At 44.8% G+C, this 18861-nt stretch overlaps 1 protein-coding gene across 6 annotated transcripts in view; it reads right to left on the bottom strand.

Annotated features, from left to right (window-relative positions):
* Positions 1–18861, bottom strand: part of GALNT11 (polypeptide N-acetylgalactosaminyltransferase 11) — a 982259-nt gene that overhangs the window by 523880 nt on the left and 439518 nt on the right. For all 6 annotated transcript variants that reach the window (XM_069647915.1, XM_069647913.1, XM_069647912.1 and 3 more), the window contains one exon: positions 6036–6161. In XM_069647915.1, the coding sequence (XP_069504016.1) occupies positions 6036–6161 (126 nt within the window). The remainder of the gene's footprint in view (positions 1–6035; positions 6162–18861) is intronic.

Genomic DNA, 18861 nt, shown 5'->3' with positions numbered 1-18861 from the left:
AATCCTCACAGCCCGTCTAGAGACGCATATGCCCTCGATGATCCACAACGACCAGGTCGGCTTTATCCAGGGTCGACAAGGCGCTGACTCCACTCGTAAGACCCTCCACCTAATACATGAATCAAGAACATCTCCGGATATGCCAACATTGCTCTCAATCGACGCGGAAAAAGCATTCGACAGGGTCGAGTGGCACTTCTTGGAAGCCACGCTGAAGCATATAGGCCTCGGACCAGTCCTCCGTCGAGCGATCAAAGCTGTCTACTCGACCCCGAAAGCCTCAGTGATGGTGAACTCCCAATTTTCGCGCTGGTTCCCACTAACCAGAGGAACGAGACAAGGATGCCCCCTCTCGGCGATACTCTTTGCGCTGTCCCTGGAACCACTAGCCAGAGCTCTCCGGGCGGACTCTGCTGTGGAAGGTATCCGAGTGAACGGAAGGGAATACAAGTTGGCCCTGTATGCGGATGACATCCTGCTGCATGTACTCAACCCCCTGTCGTCAGTCCCGCGGGCGATCCAGCTCATCGAAGAATATGGAACACTATCTGGTTTCAAAATCAATAGGTCTAAGTCCATCCTCTTCCCGCTTAACGTACCCTCCCCTGAACAACAAAGGGAGTTGGCACACCTCGGCCTGACCATACAGGAATCAACGCTGCGCTATCTGGGGATCAATATAACAAGAGATCTTACACAGCTCTACGAGGCGAACTTCCCCCAGCTCCTAGCTGCCCTAAAGACTGACCTACTGAAATGGAAGCCGCTCACAATCTCCTGGATGGGACGCTTGAACGCTATCAAGATGGTAAGCCTCCCACGCTTTCTGTATCCGTTTCAGGCCCTTCCAGTCACGATCCCAGAACACTTCTTCAGACAGGTTAAGAAAACCATACTCGACTTCCTCTGGGATGGCAGAAAACCACGAATAGCGTACGATGTCCTGATACTACCGAAGGAGCTCGGAGGCGTAGGTCTTCCAGATATAGAAATATATTATCAGGCAACGCAATTGAGGATCCTGGTCCCACACCTAAGAGATAGGAAGGACCTCCAGTGGGTCCAGCTGGACAATGACTTTCTCCGCAACGTCACCCTTGCAGAATGGCTATGGGTCCCCAGGAACAAGCTCGTAAAACCATTACGTGAACACCCGATACTGGGCGCCATGTGGAACATCTGGAAGAAGGGTAAGGCTATGACAGGAGTTACAACATGGCCCTCACCCCTGAGCCACCTCTGGTCACCTGGCATCCGTGAGAAGATCCCCGAACACGCCAGGTATCAAGCCTGGTTTGATGCAGGCCTAGAAAGAGTCGGTCAGCTGTGGAGGAAAGAGAAATTCATATCAATTTCGGATCTGGAAGACGCCCTCCAAATTCACCGATCCCGATCTTCCTGTACCTACGGCTGAAAGGGGTGCTGTCAAGGGAGGAATGGAAAGCCACCACGCGCAGAGACCTAACGCCCTTCGAAATAATCTTAGACACGACCACTGCGACCAAAGGGTTGATATCCAGGATGTATCGAGCTCTGATCACCAAGGACCATTCCCCGATCCTCCGCCTCAAAGGAAGGTGGGAAAAAGATTTCGGCAGGGAGTTTGACCAACAGGCCTGGGACCGGATATGCCACACGCCCGCCAGAGTGTCTATTGCTACTCAATACAAACTGCACGCTGTAAAGCTACTCCACCGTTGGCAGTATGATCCGCTTAGGCTTTCAAAGATGTTCCAAACCTCCGATCCCAGATGCTGGCGCCATTGCGGAGCGAAAGCAGACTATTGGCACATGTGGTGGGGGTGCCCTAAAGTGCGCATTTACTGGCAGGAGGTTCTAGGGTGGATCAAGCGACTAGATGGCATAGACAGAGAACCCTCCCCCCTACTTACGTTGTTCGGTCTTGAGGAGGACGATGACGAATTGGTTCATGTGAAAGGACTGGTATCCCCCCTCCTTCTAGCGGCTAGGGCGGCCCTAGTTATAAAATGGAAATCCCCACGGCTGCCAAACGAGACAGATTGGCTGAAAGTTGCCACCAATATCTACACAATGGAGAAGATAACGGCGGCCCTGCACGACAAGGCCGCGAAACACGAAGAAGCGTGGGGTGACTTCGCAAGCCATTACATGTCAAGACCGAACGCCCACCCAACACCTAGCCAATAAAGGCATTCACCAACTGCCTTCCACGATGTATGAAAAATGAGATCCTTATCGTCCAGAGGTCCGTGCCTGTCACACATCTGATCATGCTACCAACGATTCACGATTCGCAAAGACAACGACTATCAGATGTTGCCGCGTCGCAAGTTTCTTCAGACTATAGCAATCATCACGCCACGGAAGCGTTATGAGCAATAAAAGGGGAGGGAGGGAGGGAGGGAAGGGGAGTTATATAGTTCACTCGTCCGGAGTGGACACACGCTTGACTGTATTGTCTTTGTAATTACGCTATTTGAATCTGAGCTGGGAGAAGATGCAGTAGCGATATATGGTTCCTATGTATGTTTGAATTTGCTTCTTGCTCATGATTCACCTTTGCTGTTTAAAACCAATAAAGTTAAATTTAAAAAAAAAAAAAAAACCAGTCAGAAACCTAATGGACAACACACTTACCAGAAGTGAACTCAATCAAGAAATGCTTCTTCCTCCTACAGACAATAAAAAGAATCCTACCATTCCTCTCTTTTGCTCATAAAACAATGACCATCATCACACGCATCATGGCCGGAATAGACTATGCCAACAGCCTTTAACTCGATATTCCAGGACACCTGCTGAAGAAACTGCAACATATCCAAAATGTAGCAGCAAGACTTCTCCTCAAACTATCACGAAGGGACAATATCACCCAAGCGCTAAAACTGTAACACTGGCTGCCAATCAAACAGCACATTACGCTCATAACGATGTGCATCACGCACAGAGCAATTCACGGCGAAGGTGCAGAATTCCTACAAAAGAAAATAACCATCTACCTACCGACAAGAATTCTCAGATCAAGAAATAACATCCGCCTGGAACCATACGTGGAGGATCTTCATTCTCCCACCTCGCAGCCAAAACATGGAACACACTTCAGAAAGAAATACGTAATACGAAGGATCACTGAAGATTCAGAAAATCACTTAATACCTGACTATTCAGCTTACAATGAGACAGGAATGAGTAGAAAAACAAAGAAAATAAAACTGGGCACAACGAGCATGCATCTTAGGAAGAAGGCGGGGAGAGAGTGAACCCTGGGATATGCCCACTCCCAAGGCAACACCTACTCTAGCCATCGCCCAAGGGCAGACACCCTACCTGCGACGAGTGAGCACTAACCAACAAATTGCACCCAGTGAGACAGGGAGCACCTACAAACAGGAGGGAGGGATCCCGCCCTAGAAACGCAGGGAGGTGATGGCAGGCAACCCTCATGGCGACCTATGAGCAAACCTAGTACCATAGACTTCTCGACCAAAGGGGGACCTTCACCACCTTCCTACCCACAGACCACCAATCAGTTACAGAGACACGATACCACTTTGGGCGGAACATGGCGAGGGACTTGTGAATGACGGATGTCCAAAAGCAACAAAGGCAATAAAAGCCCCACAAACCCAACCGCTAAACCTCAACTCTATCTGCACACACCTCTCAATCGCTAAACAAACACAACCAGATCCTTCAACAGCAATCCACACACACTTCACTGCACTGGACTGCAAAAACAAACCACAACAGCATATGGGAATCCACTTATCCATAAACCCCACCCATGCTCAGCGAACAGTGCTAACCGAACTGAAGCCGCCAACAGTACATCAAAACATCTCACTTTACCTTTGTCCCGCTTTGCCCTACTAACCCACCCTACCCTCTTACCTTTCAGAGCTGCAGAGCACCAGGCGACTACTCCGGTGATGATAATGTTAAAGGATATTTATACCACGCACTAACAGATTGAGACAAAACCTGGCTGCTCCATTCCGTATTACACAACTCACTAAACTGGTTGGTATTTACTTACATTTTTAGTACTGGTACAAACACTATATAATCTGACTTCTGATTGCAATCAGCGCTTGAAAAAATATTACACAGCACAATTAACATCTCTGGCATCTGTGACAGGGAATAAGGGACAAGATACCCAGGGCCTCATTATGAGCCCGGCGGTATGCAGCATAAGTGGCAGCAACAAAATAACTGACACTTTTACAGCAATGCCGAATTAGGGGTACATGGAAATGGGCACTAATGTCACCAGTGAAATTAGCGCTGATGGAATTGGCAGCAATTCCGTCTGCACTAATTCCGCCACCGGATTTACTGCCAAGAAGCAAAATGGTATTTGTGCCACATTACAAATTGAAATACCACTGAAAATTGGTGGTAATTCTGCCAGAAACACATTGCAGTTACCTCTACCTAAAAGGTGGAGGTAAATGCATACAGGTGATGGAAATTGAGTCACAGGTGCATCCATTCCACTCAGACAGAGTACATAAAGCCTGCACCTCACCCAAACACACCTTTCAACATCATGCTGCCACTAGTAGCCACTAACTGGGACAAACAACATCTCCTGCTCCACATTGAGATGCAGAGGCAGGAAAAGCAGCACAGGGCACATGGCACAGAGAGGAGGAGGAGACTCCATGCAAGGCGAGTGCCCATTCCCCGGGTCAGGCCTTCATCTGGGGCATGGACTATGGACTGATGCCCAACTCATTACCCTGTACCGGCTGAACAGGGAGACCATTGCAGAGTTACTGTCCATGATCCACGACAACAACCAAAGCAGGATCAACATCAGGACTGCCCTATCTCCACTGCTAAAGCTTGTGTCAGTGCTGCATTTTCTTTCCAGTGGCACGTCCCAGCCCACTTATTCAGTTGCGCTCGGGCAGGTGCTGGAGGCATTCCTGTGCCATGCATCCTGGAACATATCCTTGACCACGACCCTGGCACAGATAAACACCACAAAGGCACTGTTCTACACAGCAGCCCACATGGCAAACATAACTGCCATGCTTGATTGCACCCATGTGGCGTTCTATCAATATATTATTTGTATAGCGCCACACACCCAAGGGCCTCAAAGCACTGACCAGATAGACAACAGAAAAACATAGGCTCAGACTCTTAAGACCAAACCTCCTTAATCTTTACCTTTATCCAACAGGCAATTCTTCATACTTTTCCTAAAAAGGGCCAGTGTAGAATAATCCTCAAATATAGAGTTAGAGCATTCCATAACATAGGAGCCCATACATCAAAACCAGTGCCTCCAAACTATTTTTAGCTGAAAGTGTGGGCAGAGCAGATGTCCATCCTTATTGGAACGCCAGGTTCATCTTTTGGGTACCCCAATTATATGCCCCTGGAAAACCTCAAAAAGCACTTTAGATTAATTACTAATAGTGCTTTTGATACTATTAAGCCAAAAAAGGCCTCCAGACAATTTTTGTCTACTGCGGAGATAGTCGCATTTAGGAAAAACAAACTTGCAGCTGAATGTAACTGGAGGAAGAACTCCTTTGTCTCCACACTTGCGGCCTATAAATTGGCTTTGAGAAAATATAAAGGGGCTATTTTTAAGGCCAAACATATCAATTATAACAATAGAATTAGTACAGTCAAATCAAGCTCGTGTGAGCTCTGCTCTATTCTTGGTGCCATCTGTGTTTTTCCTAAACATTACCATGGAGAAACCATGCACAATTTATTGCACTTGTGAGTTTGAGAAGTTGAACAAACACTTGTTGACTTGTCTTTCTTCACAATCCCTAACAAAGTAACACATAAACCATTCCTTCTAACCTACATCCCTGAGAAGGGAGTCGTCCACCTGTAGACTTTTCCTGAAGTCAAAAGCCTCACTTTCTACAAATAGAGCTGTATCTCACCTGCAAATACATTTATCCATGTTAAATGGAATTTTAACAGCTTATCAATTCCATCTATTAAAGTGTTTCACCAGACTAGCTGTGACGCACTACATTTAAAAGAAACAGCACTCCAATTTGCCACTAATTTCATACCTGTTGCATGAGATGCGCCTATCATTCTTCCACGAATAAGTCCTTCTCGTTGTTCATTTCGGATGACTTTTACTTTGGTCGGAAGATTAGTGTGAGTGTACTCATCCAGCTTCTCTTTCAAGTCAGCTAAAATCAAAGAAACGTTACTATGTAAAACTTAATAAACTACACATGTAAGATAATAAGCCTCAGCGGACACTCCTCACACAATATATTAAGAAAAATCAAATGAAGTAAGATAGAAAAGGAGTTTAGGGCTGAAGATCATCATTTTAACAGTAGCTTCAGATACGCGTGGATCACTTCACAATGAGTCCATGACAGATATCGAACAATGAGAAGAAAATGTTTGATCATGGCATTCCTTTTTCTTCTTCAAATTTTGATAATAATTCATAATATTTACATATTTCTTTTACATATACTAGTAACAGAAATGCAACCCAACATTTAGTTTTCTACTCATTTGTCCTTAACCCCAAGACACTAGTTATCACACTAAATAGCCAAAGAGAGGTGGGCAGGTTATATAGGGGGCACATTATGGAACTTGTACAAGAAAAATAGGATTTAACAGCATGCTAGCAGTGAATTCTGTTCATACTATAATGTACATTAATTAACACGAGTCCTCTATACTTTACATTATTTTATATGACCAGATGAACAAGTGAACTTTAGATATAGTATTCCTCCAACATTTTGCTAATTGTTTTCATCACTCTATGGTATAGCCAGGAATCCTATTCATAGCCTCCCCTCCATCACCAACTCCATTGGCCCAACTGAGCAGGAAGGGACGTCAACAACGAGTGGTCGAAGTGGTTCGGAGCGGTGCTCCTCTAATTATTACATTTTACCGTTCATATACTTTTATTTAAAAAAATAACTGCTCCGGAATGGTTTTGTTTTAAAATAAAAGTGTAGCACTGAACATTCCCTCAAATAGCAGGTGCATGTGTTTGGGGCTTTGTATTGTGCATGAGAGGGGCGTGTGGGGATGAGGTTTGTGGGGAGCGGTGTCAGCCCAGCAATTAACATAGTTCCACTACTTCTTTTCGTACACTGTCAACAACATATAAGTGGAGCTGCCGGAGCCTCATTAGGTCAGTTCCGTCCTCCACTGCTCACATACAAGGTTGAAAGAAACTGCTGTGATACAAACAAAAAAAGAAAATATAAAGTGTTTTGAGTCTGACTGAACTGACTAGGTGGATTGGGGATGGTAGCGAGGAATCTGGCAGAGGAATGCCATATCCATCAGGAAGAGCATTATCTGAGATAAGTAACTTGTCTTCTAAAGGATACTTCCCACAACAGGTGAATGAGATTTTGAAATTTTGTTGGGAGTAAAAAATGGCAACTCCCATTCTCAAGGGGTGCATTTTTTAGTTCAGTAAAAATCTATTTTGGCTCTTAAAACTGGCATTTGTGATTGTGTTTTTTAAAACTTTTCAAGGCCTATTTTCGACTCGGTTGTCTGCGGACAGCACAACTGTCCACGGACGGTTCCTCAGAAGGGACCCACCCATTACTTTTCCTCATTCTCAATATGGCTATCCAGGAGAGAGCACCTGCTTGCAGTTTGAGTTCCTCTGTTTTGTGGAGACGATCATGGCATCTGCTATGCCCACTTTGGCTCATCAACAACCCCCACCACCACCATCATCATCATCATCATCACCATCTAGAGCGCCACGACAGGGGAACAGGCGCAGAGATACAGATAAGGATCAAGTGGATGAGGTGGAGGAAGTCCCCATCTCCAGTAGACAGAGTGAGTCCTAGGTGTAGTCATTTATTTTTACGACTGTTGGAAATGACCCAAAGGCTTTTGCAAGCAAGGTTTGATGCCCTGAGTACTCAGTTGCGGGAAACCTGGCTTGTATTCCTACGTGACAACTTCCATGAGGCCCCACACCAAATCTAACCACCCGACTCCTCTGTAAGAGTAGGTTGACATCCTCCACCCCATCATCTTCAACTACTCATGTTACCACAAAGGATACTTCTTTGGGGCAGAGGATCCCAGCAGCAGTTTCACATGCCATACAGAATGCTGTTGACCTTGGCCTTGAGGGTCACAGTGCTTATGTTTGTACTGTGAAGAACCGATTTGTAGGGGGTAGCAGTTTCAGGGGGCTTCCGAGGCTGGGGTCACAGAAAATGAGAAACACTGCCCCCCCACCTTAAATTTAAGGCCCGTCCAACATCTTCCTCTGTCCACCTGCTCCTTCATCTCTGTGGTTGGTACATCTACCCTCCCTACCCTACCCTCCCCTCCCTTGCCTCTCCTGCAAAATAAAAGCCAACAAAAATTACAAAACCAAAAAAACACAAAAAAGGTACCGTTAGGAGCAACCTTCCACAGTTAAAAAATAGAAGTGAGAAAAAAAAGTCAAGGCATGTTTGCAGCCTGCATAGTCTGGACATCTAAAAATTCCAGGCATGGGGTGGGAGAGTTGAAATCATTTAAATTTTTTGCATTAACAAATGGTGGCTCTTAAACACTTTTATATTTTGTAAAAATGTTTGGTTTTATAAACTGAACTTAATTAGGTCTTCTAACTTTCACAAAAACTGCTTCAAAGCATTTCAAATGTTTTCCAGAAAAATCTGATTACCCACATCAGTTAGATGGACTCCATCTCTCCGAAAAATGTTGGCTCGCCTCGCGTTTTTCCATTTGCAGACCAAATAAACTCAAATGCATCAACGTTTGTCTCAGAACAATGCTAGAAAAAATTACTTTCAAATTTGGGAAAAATTACTTCAACTTTCCCAATGTCTCCTTCATTATAAACTGCAATGAAATTCCAGTCATAAACCCATTCCAGTCATAAACCCAAACGGTTTCCTCCTGTCACGACCCTCGCACAAAACCCCCTCTGGCAAACCCATTGGCCAGGTGGAGTCAGGACTCGGGCCTCTAGAGCCTGACATCCTCTTCAAAAGCCCTCATGTGGCCAGTCCTGGCGCCTATGGCGCCAGGCTCATACACCATGAAAAACAATGTGCTTGGGAACTACTTTATTGTATTGTCAGCCAACATGGAGGCATCCACATAGCTTGGTTCTTAAGAACCAAGCTATGCGGTTTAGTGTTTTGGGTGTGGTAGCCTAGGGACTACTTTACCTGGACTATTTTGTTGGGGCTATTTAAACCACACCCGAACAAGACAACATGTTTTGCGTTACTTTGCAGCTTGCAACGTGACGCTCACCGTGTCCAGCTATTCCCTCGAACCTCGGAGAAGCAGAACCTGCCAGGAGACAAAGGAACATCATTAGCAGCAGCATCTTACCTGCAGTCTTCATCTTTAAACACTCTCAGCTACTGAGAACAGCTTCCTCAAATCTGCACGCCTCCCGGACAGAACGACGTGAAAGAGGAAGATAGAGGCAACATTAAAGAAAGCAGTAGAGACATTTACAAATTACGAACTGCTCAAAAGGCTTACCCGGCTGGTCGCCTCTCGGCTGGCACCACTCCGGACATTCCACTCGCGCTGAAGAACACCGCGACCTACAAGGAAGGAAAACATAGGTTAGCAAAGGCAAGACTTTGCAACGCTGCGCATAGCGCCTACTTACCGCATCAGAGCGCTCTTAATGCGCCATCATTTACCAGCGGGGCTCAACCAAGCCAGTTTGCCGTGCTGAAACTCTGCATACCTAAGGGAAAAAAAAAAGAGACATTTTAAACAAAGAAAGGCATGCAGGATAGCAACAAAACTAAAGAACAGCAATAAGACCTACCTGAACAATATCAAACGAGCTGGCGTCAGTGAAGTAACTGGACCGCACTCGCCCATGAAAGACAACAAGCCCCTGCAAAGAAGGCAGGACGGAGAGCACTCCTAATTCTACCACAAGGCAGAACCTTCCCCGGAGACCACATCAGGGCAAAGCTGAGAAGCATACCAGCGAGTAACCCAGCTGGGTGGCGTCCCTGTGGATACCAGGTGAGCGTAACACTGCCACAATGAAGACTAATAATTTCTGGATGTTTCAATTGAACCATATTTGTACAAAATGGGAGCAAGTCCACCCACTTCATCCCTCGCATTCCATACCATGAAACCTCACGTTCATGCAATCCAAGATTATCCACCAATCTACACTGCTCTGCATAGACCTTCAACTAATGGACCCAAGAGTCCCCCAAAATCCACACACACTGCCTTCTCAGACACATAGCCAAAGCCATTGTCAGTGCTCTCCCAACTCCTACTACCAAAACTCCTGCTACCCTCTCCTCCTGTACACCACATCCAGCAAACCTGATTGGCTGATCCCTCTATGTGCATGGACATCACGACTGTCTGCAGTCTGTGCAGTCCCCTTTCCATGCCAGGCATCCTGAAAAGACCCGGATGTGGCACATGCTGTCCGCAGACTACCACGGTGTCCGCGGATGTCGCGGCCCATCAAAGCGGTGGGTGGACGTGTAACCTCAATTTGAGTTATTTATTCTTTAGTGGTGGCTCTTAAAAGAACCTTTTTTGGGAGTTTGTAAACAAACACTTTTTTTTCCTTTTTTTGCATTTATGTACAGTTGTACTGTATACTCTACATTTTACCTGTAAGAAAATTGTAAGGGAATATTTCAATATATTCCTAACATTGTAAAGAAAACTTGTATTTCCAACATCTGTGAAATGAACTCCATCTTCACAAAAGAAATTCACACCATCAGACCTTATATTGTCATTCTCAAAAGAGGACATTCCTGCAGCATATAAAAAAGCAGAGATACAGCTTTATTGACAGGCTGCCTTGATTCTTCCATTTTTTAACTGAAAAAGTTTTTTGGACATCTCCATGTTTGCCTTTGATGTTTTTCTGAAAAAAGAATCTTGGCAGAAGGAAACAGTTCCATTAACCTTTTAAAGAAATCATTCAGGGCAACCTGCAAATACGAGTAATATACACCCCACTGTTCCCTTCACAATGCAAAATTACAATGCCTCGACATTTAAAGTGAGCCATACTCTCACAGAATTAAAACAAACTTGCCAAGTTGAAGCTACAAACTACATGCCACAAAACTTCCACTTCTGCCAATCCAATGCTTCGAAAGATGCCATGATTGTCATCATACACCTCAAATGACTGAATTGAACAGTCCCCCACAATCCACACACTGCCTTCTCAAACACAGCCATTTTCAGTTCTCTCACAACTCCTGCAAACAAACTCCTGCTACCCTTGCTTCCTGTACACCACTCCCAGCAAATCTAATTGGCAGATCCCCACAGACCCCTTTCCATACCAGGCATCCTGAGTAACACAGGGACAGCCCTTCTACCCTTTCCACCTTCATGTTATCAACACTTCTTCAATGGCTGCTTTCAAAGAGTAATACATCCATCCACCAATCACATCCAAACATTTACACTTAACTCTGTCATCTCAGATGAATACTTCAGATGCACACTTGGACTGTGAGAGTAAATATCTCCCGTCAATCAAAGGCATCTGCATCAAAAACTACTTGGAAACTGTCCAAGATTTATATTTCCAGATTCAACAAGATCTGCATCTAATAAGACATAGTGCAGTTTTGCTTATATTTAAAAAATATTTTATTCAACTCTTTCACCAATATATATATATATATATTTTACACAGCCACATTAGTGGCTGTGTAGTTATCGTTAAGTTGCTGTTTCCACAGGAAGAGCCCTTTTTGGGTGGCTTATAACTTCGCTCTCCCTAGACGAATCCTCACCAAACTTAGCAAAATAAAGTATATGGATCACTCTGTATTTTTTTGAAAAGTTTGGTGAGGTTTGGTTCAGGGGGGCAAAGTTATAAGGGGGGTCCCAAACCTCTTTATTTCCCATAGACTGAATGGGGAAAAAACTTTGCTCACGTCTACAGCCCAAACCGCTGGATGGATTTTCACCAAATTTGGACCAGGAGCAGCGGCTTGGTCCCAAAAGCGTGCTTTTGCTAATTTGGTGAAAATCCATCTAGTAGTTTTTTTATAAAATGAGCAAAAAAATAGGTTAAAAAAAAAATAGTGATATCTATGTTCGGTCCGCGGACACACTTCCCTGTTCGCTCCACGGACGGTGTCCTGATTGGCCAATCGGCCTGATTGGCCAATCGGCTTGTGTCATGTCTGCGGACATGCAACGTGTTCGTTGATTGGACGGTGAAGAGCATGAAGCGCGTCAGATTTTCGGGAACGCCCGCCATCTTGGATTATCGGGCATCCGCGGACAGCACGGTGAAATTTTGTTGAAAAATACTATTTAGTACAGTGTGTTGTTGTGTGAAAGTGTTTGGGGAGGGTGGGGGGAGTAGGAAATGGGTTAAATATTTTATTTATTTAGGTGTTAGACCCCCCTGTTGTGTTCACTTTGTCCGCGGACAACGTAGATGTTCTAAAATGTACTAAATAAATGAAATGAGGGTGTTCTGAGGACACTACTCCTGTCCGTAGTGTTCGCAAGCGAGCTGAAAGTGTTCTAAGAACACATCATGTGTCCTGGGATGTTCGTCAATAAATAAAATGGGGGTGTCCTGAGGACGGTATGCCTGTCCGTTCTGTTCGCAAGCAATTTCAAATTGTTCTAAGAACACATGTTCGCAAGCATGTTCAAAGTGTTCTTAGAACACATTAGGTGTCCTGGGATGTTCGTAAATAAACAAAATGAGGGTGTCCTGAGGACGCTATGTCTGTCCGTACTGTTCGTAGGCAAGTTGAAACTGTTCTAAGGACACTCATGATATCCGCAGACATTAAAAGTGTCCATATGGCATAGTTGATATGTTTGATTCTATGGGTGTGATATGCTGCGATGGTGCATGGCCATATGGCCATGCACCCAAGACTCTATGCCCTTACCACAACTACCGCAGCATAAGACACTCATATTGGTTTTTGGGATCCAAGAACAAATTTATAAGCAACAAAGTTATAAGCCACTATGGGTGTGATATGCTGTGGTGGTTGCGGGCAGGGCCTATAGTCTTGGGTGCATGGACAATATCAAATTTGTAGGCAGGAAAGTTATAAGCCACAATGGGTGTGATATGCTGTGGTGGTTGTGGGCAGGGTCTATAGCATGGGTGCACAACATACGGCCCGCAGGCCAGTTGCGGCCCGCCATGCTCTTTTGTCCGGCCCGCGAGGCACAAAGACTTTCCTAATGGAGGGCGGCCCGCGGCCGCCCTCCATTAGGAAAGACTTTGTTGTCTTCCGGGCCGGACAAAACACTGGCCCTCATTGGCTCAGCACACACACGCACCACGTCGCTCCTACGAGCCACGTAATGCGTGTGTGCTGCACCAATGGAGGGCCAGCACTACGGCTGGCGTGGTCCATAAGGCTTGATGCCGGAAGGCATTTCAGCCTTGGACCACGGCAGCCGTAGTACGATTCCAGCTTTCCAGCTTACCTGCCGCTTACCTGCCTGCCTTCCAACACGTCTCCGGTAAGTGGTCTGTTTGTGTGTCAGGTTTGTTTTGCTTTATGTTTGTGTATGTTGCGATGAGGGGGGGTGTCGGATGTATATGAATGTTTGGATTTGAATGTATTTTGTGTGTATGTTGAGATGCGGGGGCAGGGGGGTGTCAGATGTGTATGAATGTTTGGATTTGAATGTTTTTTGTGTGTATGTTGAGATGCGGGGGTGGGGGGGTTGTCGGATGTGTATGAATGTTTTGATTTGAATGTTTTTTGTGTGCTGAGTTGGGGGGTGGGGGGTTCGGGTCTGTATGGGTGCATGTTTGTGTGTGTGCTGATTTGGGGGGGTGGGGGTTCGGGTCTGTATGAGTGCATGTTTGTGTGTGCGCTGAGTTGGGGGTTCTATTCTGTATGGGTGCTTGTTTGACAGTGTGCTGATTTGGGGGGTGGGTGTTCGGGTCTTTATGGGTGCATGTTTGTGTGTGTGCTGAGTTGGGGGTTTGGAGTTGCGGGGGTGCGGGGGTTCGGGTCTGTATTGGTGCTGGTTTGTGTGTGCTGATTTGGGGGGTGGGGGGGTTTGGTTGGGTGTGAGGGTGCCATGGGGCATAGTGTTTGGTTGAGGGTATGGGGGCCCTGGGGCATAGTGTTTGGTTGGGGGTATGGGGGCCCTGGGGCATAGTGTTTGGTTGGGGCTGAGGGACATGGGGCATAATGTTTGGTTGGGGGTGAGGGGGCCAGGGGGCATACTGTTTGGTTGGGGGTAAGGGGGCCCTGGGGCATAGTGTTTGAGGTTGAGGGACACGGGGCATAGTGTTTGGTTGTGGGTGAGGGGGCCATGGGGCATAGTGTTTGGTTGGGGGTGAGGGGGCCATGGGGCATAGTGTTTGGTTGGGGGTGAGGGGGCCATGGGGCATAGTGTTTGGTTTGGGGTAAGGGGGCCCTGGGGCATAGTGTTTGGTTGGGGGTGAGGGGGCCATGGGGCATAGTGTTTGGTTGGGGGTAAAGGGGCCCTGGGGCATAGTGTTTGGTTGGGGGTGAGGGTGCCATGGGGAATAGTGTTTGGTTGGGGTGAGGGTGCCATGGGGCATAGTGTTTGGTTGGGGGTGAGGGGGCCATTGGGCATAGTGTTTGGTTGGGGGTGAGGGTGCCATGGGACATAATGTTTGGTTGGGTGTAAGGGGGCCATGGGGCATAGTGTTTGGTTGGGGGTGAGGGGCATAGTGTTTGGTTGTGGGTGGGGGGGCCATGGGGCATAGTGTTTGGTTGGGTGTGAGGGGGCCTTGGGGCATATTGTTTGGTTAGGTGTGAGGGGGCCATGGGGCATAGTGTTTGGTTGGGTGTGAGGGACATGGGGCATAGTGTTTGGTTGGGTGTGAGGGGGCCATGGGGCATAGTGTTTGGTTGGGGGTGAGGGACATGGGGCATAGTGTTTGGTTGGGGGCGAGGGGGCCATGGGGCATAGTGTTTGGTTGGGGGTTAAGGGGCCATAGGGCATTGTGTTTGGTTGGGTGTGAGGGGGCCATGGGGCATAGTGTTTGGTTGGGGGTAAGGGGTCCCTGGGGCATAGTGTTTGGTTGGGGGTGAGGGGGCCATGGGGCATAGTGTTTAGTTGGGGGTAAAGGGGCCCTGGGGCATAGTGTTTGGTTGGGGGTGAGGGTGCCATGGGGCATAGTGTTTGGTTGGGGTGAGGGTGCCATGGGGCATAGTGTTTGGTTGGGGGTGAGGTGCCATGGGGCATAGTGTTTGGTTGGGGGTGAGGGGCATAGTGTTTGGTTGGGGGTGAGGTGCCATGGGGCATAGTGTTTGGTTGGGGGTGAGGGGCATAGTGTTTGGTTGTGGGTGGGGGGGCATGGGGCATAGTGTTTGGTTGGGTGTGAGGGGGCCATGGGGCATATTGTTTGGTTGGGTGTGAGGGACATGGTGCATAGTGTTTGGTTGGGGGCGAGGGGACCATGGGGCATAGTGTTTGGTTGGGGGTGAGGAGGCCATAGGGCATTGTGTTTGGTTGGGTGTAAGGGGGCCATGGGGCATAGTGTTTGGTTGGGGGTGAGGGACATGGGGCATAGTGTTGCACTCCAAGAGTGAACCCAATAATAAAGCTAAAACAGGCACAGTTAGGAGATGTTCATCTTTGGCTTTTTGAGGAAACCTGACTCAACGAAGGCCATACGCCTCTTGGGCAACCCAAATAGCAAACTGTAGCAGTCCAAAATAACGGCATGTCCAATCTAGGGTCAATAAAATATATACAAGTTAATTAAACAGGCGAGATACAATAACTAAATAGAATAAATTATAACAATGGAAAATGTGTAGTACAAAATGTAAGTTTGAAATGCAAATAAAAATCGTTACCCTTCAAAAACATTCTTATTCCATGTGTTTAGTACAAATTGGGGGTTTAAAAAGCCTCCTGCCACGCCCCGCCTACAGCCACGCCCACATTTACTTTTCGGCCCACTATAGCCCTCATGTAAGGTACTTTCGGCCCCCTGTCAAAATCAGTTGTGCACCCCTGGTCTATAGTCTTGGGTGCATGGACAAAATCAAATTTATAGGCAGCAAAGTTAGAAGTCACTATGGGTGTGATTTGCTGTGATGGTTGTACTTAATATAATATACTTACTGTTTGGTTTAGTAACTGTAGTACATGTATTTCTTGTTTATTTATGTGATAAAAGAAAATATCATGTTAGTATTGGTATTTTGTAACAACTTATAACATTGAATCAACATTTTTTTTTACCCTCATATTTAGTAGATTACAAACCAGTGTATTGTGCAATTCGCTCAGTTTCTGTGTTTGTTGCTAAAATCATTGGGATGTGGGAGAAAAGAAATCCATGTTGATTTTTGGAGCAGTTAGATACCTGTTGACATATTCTAACAGTCTATTTTCTGTTATAATGAAGTGGTATTGATTTATCTGTTTGGTTATTTAAAATCTTGGGGTAGTTAGATACCAGTTGGCGTATTCTAACTGTTTATTTTTTTTATAATTTAGTGGTATTCATTTATCTGTTTAGTTGTTGTAGAATCTTGGGGCAGTTATATAGCTGTTGGCATATTGTAACAGTTTATAGTTTTCTAATAGAAGTTTAGTTAATGTTTAAGTACAGTTTAGTTAATAAATTTTGGTTTTAAGAAGATTAAATAAGCGTTTGTAAGATTTGCAGGTAATCTCTGCTTTAGAGTAATGGTACCATCATTACATTCGAACCATCCACAATTCTTTTTTATATATGCAGTATAGTGAACTGCATCGGTTGTGGCTCCTGTGCGGTAGATTATACCTATTGTTGTGAAGGTTTTTTTTATCAAGTGATACTTGACCATGTGTGAATCCAGTCATCTTGCAATTGTTTTTGGTACCATTTGCATTTTAACGTAGAAGCATTAGTATTACGTATTTACTATGTGTTTGTATTAGTAAGGTGGGGTGATTATCTGAATTTCAGGTAGTACATAATCTACCATGGTTTGCATTTTGTACAAGTTGCTGAAATGAAACGGATTCACAATTAGGTATTGATACATACACAAAGCGCTCATTGGGGATTTGTTCTTGTGTCACATTGTTGCACAGAGTGCATGTATGTTTCCACATGTATGAAATCTGGAAGATTTAATTTATAGGTATGTTTTTGTTTTCCAGTACTTGTAGTAAGTACATTAGAAATTCTTGTGGATCTTCCTGTGAGTTTATAGCGAATTTCACCATTCCAGCACAGTAGTCCAATTGTTGTCTTATTCCATAAACACTATACGTGTTGTCAGGATTATTTGCGTTTCTATGAAGTACTAACATTTGCAAACACAATTGGTCTGTAATGTGTAAGTAAATGTTGTCAACTATTGGTGGTAATTGAAATAGAATATTCATTGCTACATTTGCGTAGCAACTTACACCATTTACATTTGAAAGTTTAAATGGACCAGGTAGTTCTGTATCGGAGGTCTTTTTTTGGAGTTTGTCTTCCTTTTTTGAAGAAGTACCTGGTTTACTTTCCCTAATAGGTTCTTTTTTGATTGTGGTACTTGATGAAGTATTAGTTTCTTTTAATCTCTTTGGAGGATTTGCAGTAACATCCTGTTGCATTTCTGTTTGATTTAGTTTTCTTTTTGAACATTTTACTTTTTGTAGAATGGGATATGTTTTTAGATGGGGGTGTATAGTGAACAAAGTCTATTGTATTCTGAAATGCAAGGAATATCAGCGTTTACTTTACTTGCATCAAAGTTGATTAGAAATAGACCGTCAAGTGTACGTAAGCGTGATAGTGCTACGTAGCTCATGCCTTCTTTAAAGACTGTGTTACCAATGTCTATCAATGCTTTGTCTATGGTAAGACCTTGTGATTTATGAATGGTGACTGCGTATGCAAGAGTTAGAGAAAATTGTTCTCTTCGTACATACATGTCTTTGAAGAGAAGGAATCGAGCTGTTGAGCGACCTATCCTTTTCACTTCTGAAAGTTTGTCAAAGAGAATATTGACAAACTGAATGTTGTTGTCACGTGGGTATGTTTGAAAGCCAACAACTGTACCCAGTGCTACATTAACTAGTCCTTGATCCACGTCAAGGTTACGGGTAAGCATTACTTTGCAATTTAAGGATAATTTTAATATTTTTTCCAATCCAGCTGTGTTGGAGATTGAATTTTCTAAACTATTTAGTCTCGTTGTGGCTTGTTCACACATGGGTAGTGTCATACCATGTATGCCTAGTTTGTCTGTGGCGCTAATTTCAATTATTGGTTGCATTTCCTTTTTTAACATTGTTTCATTGAATTTGAAACAGCTTGCAAGTGTTGGTATTAAGGCCATACAATTTACATTTTTGTGGGCTAATTCTTCCATAACATCCATAGCGCATGCATTATGGCCATAAAGTGCATGAATGTGCCGGGTTTTCAATATTGTTTGTGCTTCTTGAGATAAGATACCAACTCTAATACTTTTTAAGATGTTGGCATAAGGGAGATCTGCAGATTGCCGCATATTTTCTGTAAATTCTCTGTATTGGAAATGTTGCCAAAGGTTGACATTTCCAATGCTGCCAACAGTTTTACGGCAGAGTTTGTGTCCTAAGGTTTTAAAAATAGGCTCACCTTTCACTGGTGTTAATTGAAGAAGATCTCCGAAAACAATAATGTGTTTTCCTCCAAAGAGCTGTTCGTAGTTTGTTTTGAGTACTTCTTGTAATCTGAAGTGAATCAAGGCCAACATTAGGTTGGAGACCATGCTCACTTATCTATTAGTAGCATTTTCATTTGTTTTAATACTCTGCATAGTTCCATTGCAGCTTCTGTAGAAAGTTTGTAATAGTCTAATTTGTTTTGGTGTTCTACTGGAAGGAGTAGTCGGTGTAAAGTGACACCACCTATGTTGTAGGCAGCTAAACCTG

Source organism: Ambystoma mexicanum, chromosome 2q, assembly GCF_040938575.1.
Source record: "Ambystoma mexicanum isolate Mex_15411 chromosome 2q, UKY_AmexF1_1, whole genome shotgun sequence".
Classification (NCBI taxonomy): domain Eukaryota; kingdom Metazoa; phylum Chordata; class Amphibia; order Caudata; family Ambystomatidae; genus Ambystoma; species Ambystoma mexicanum.
This window is presented reverse-complemented; position numbering and strand designations above follow the sequence as displayed.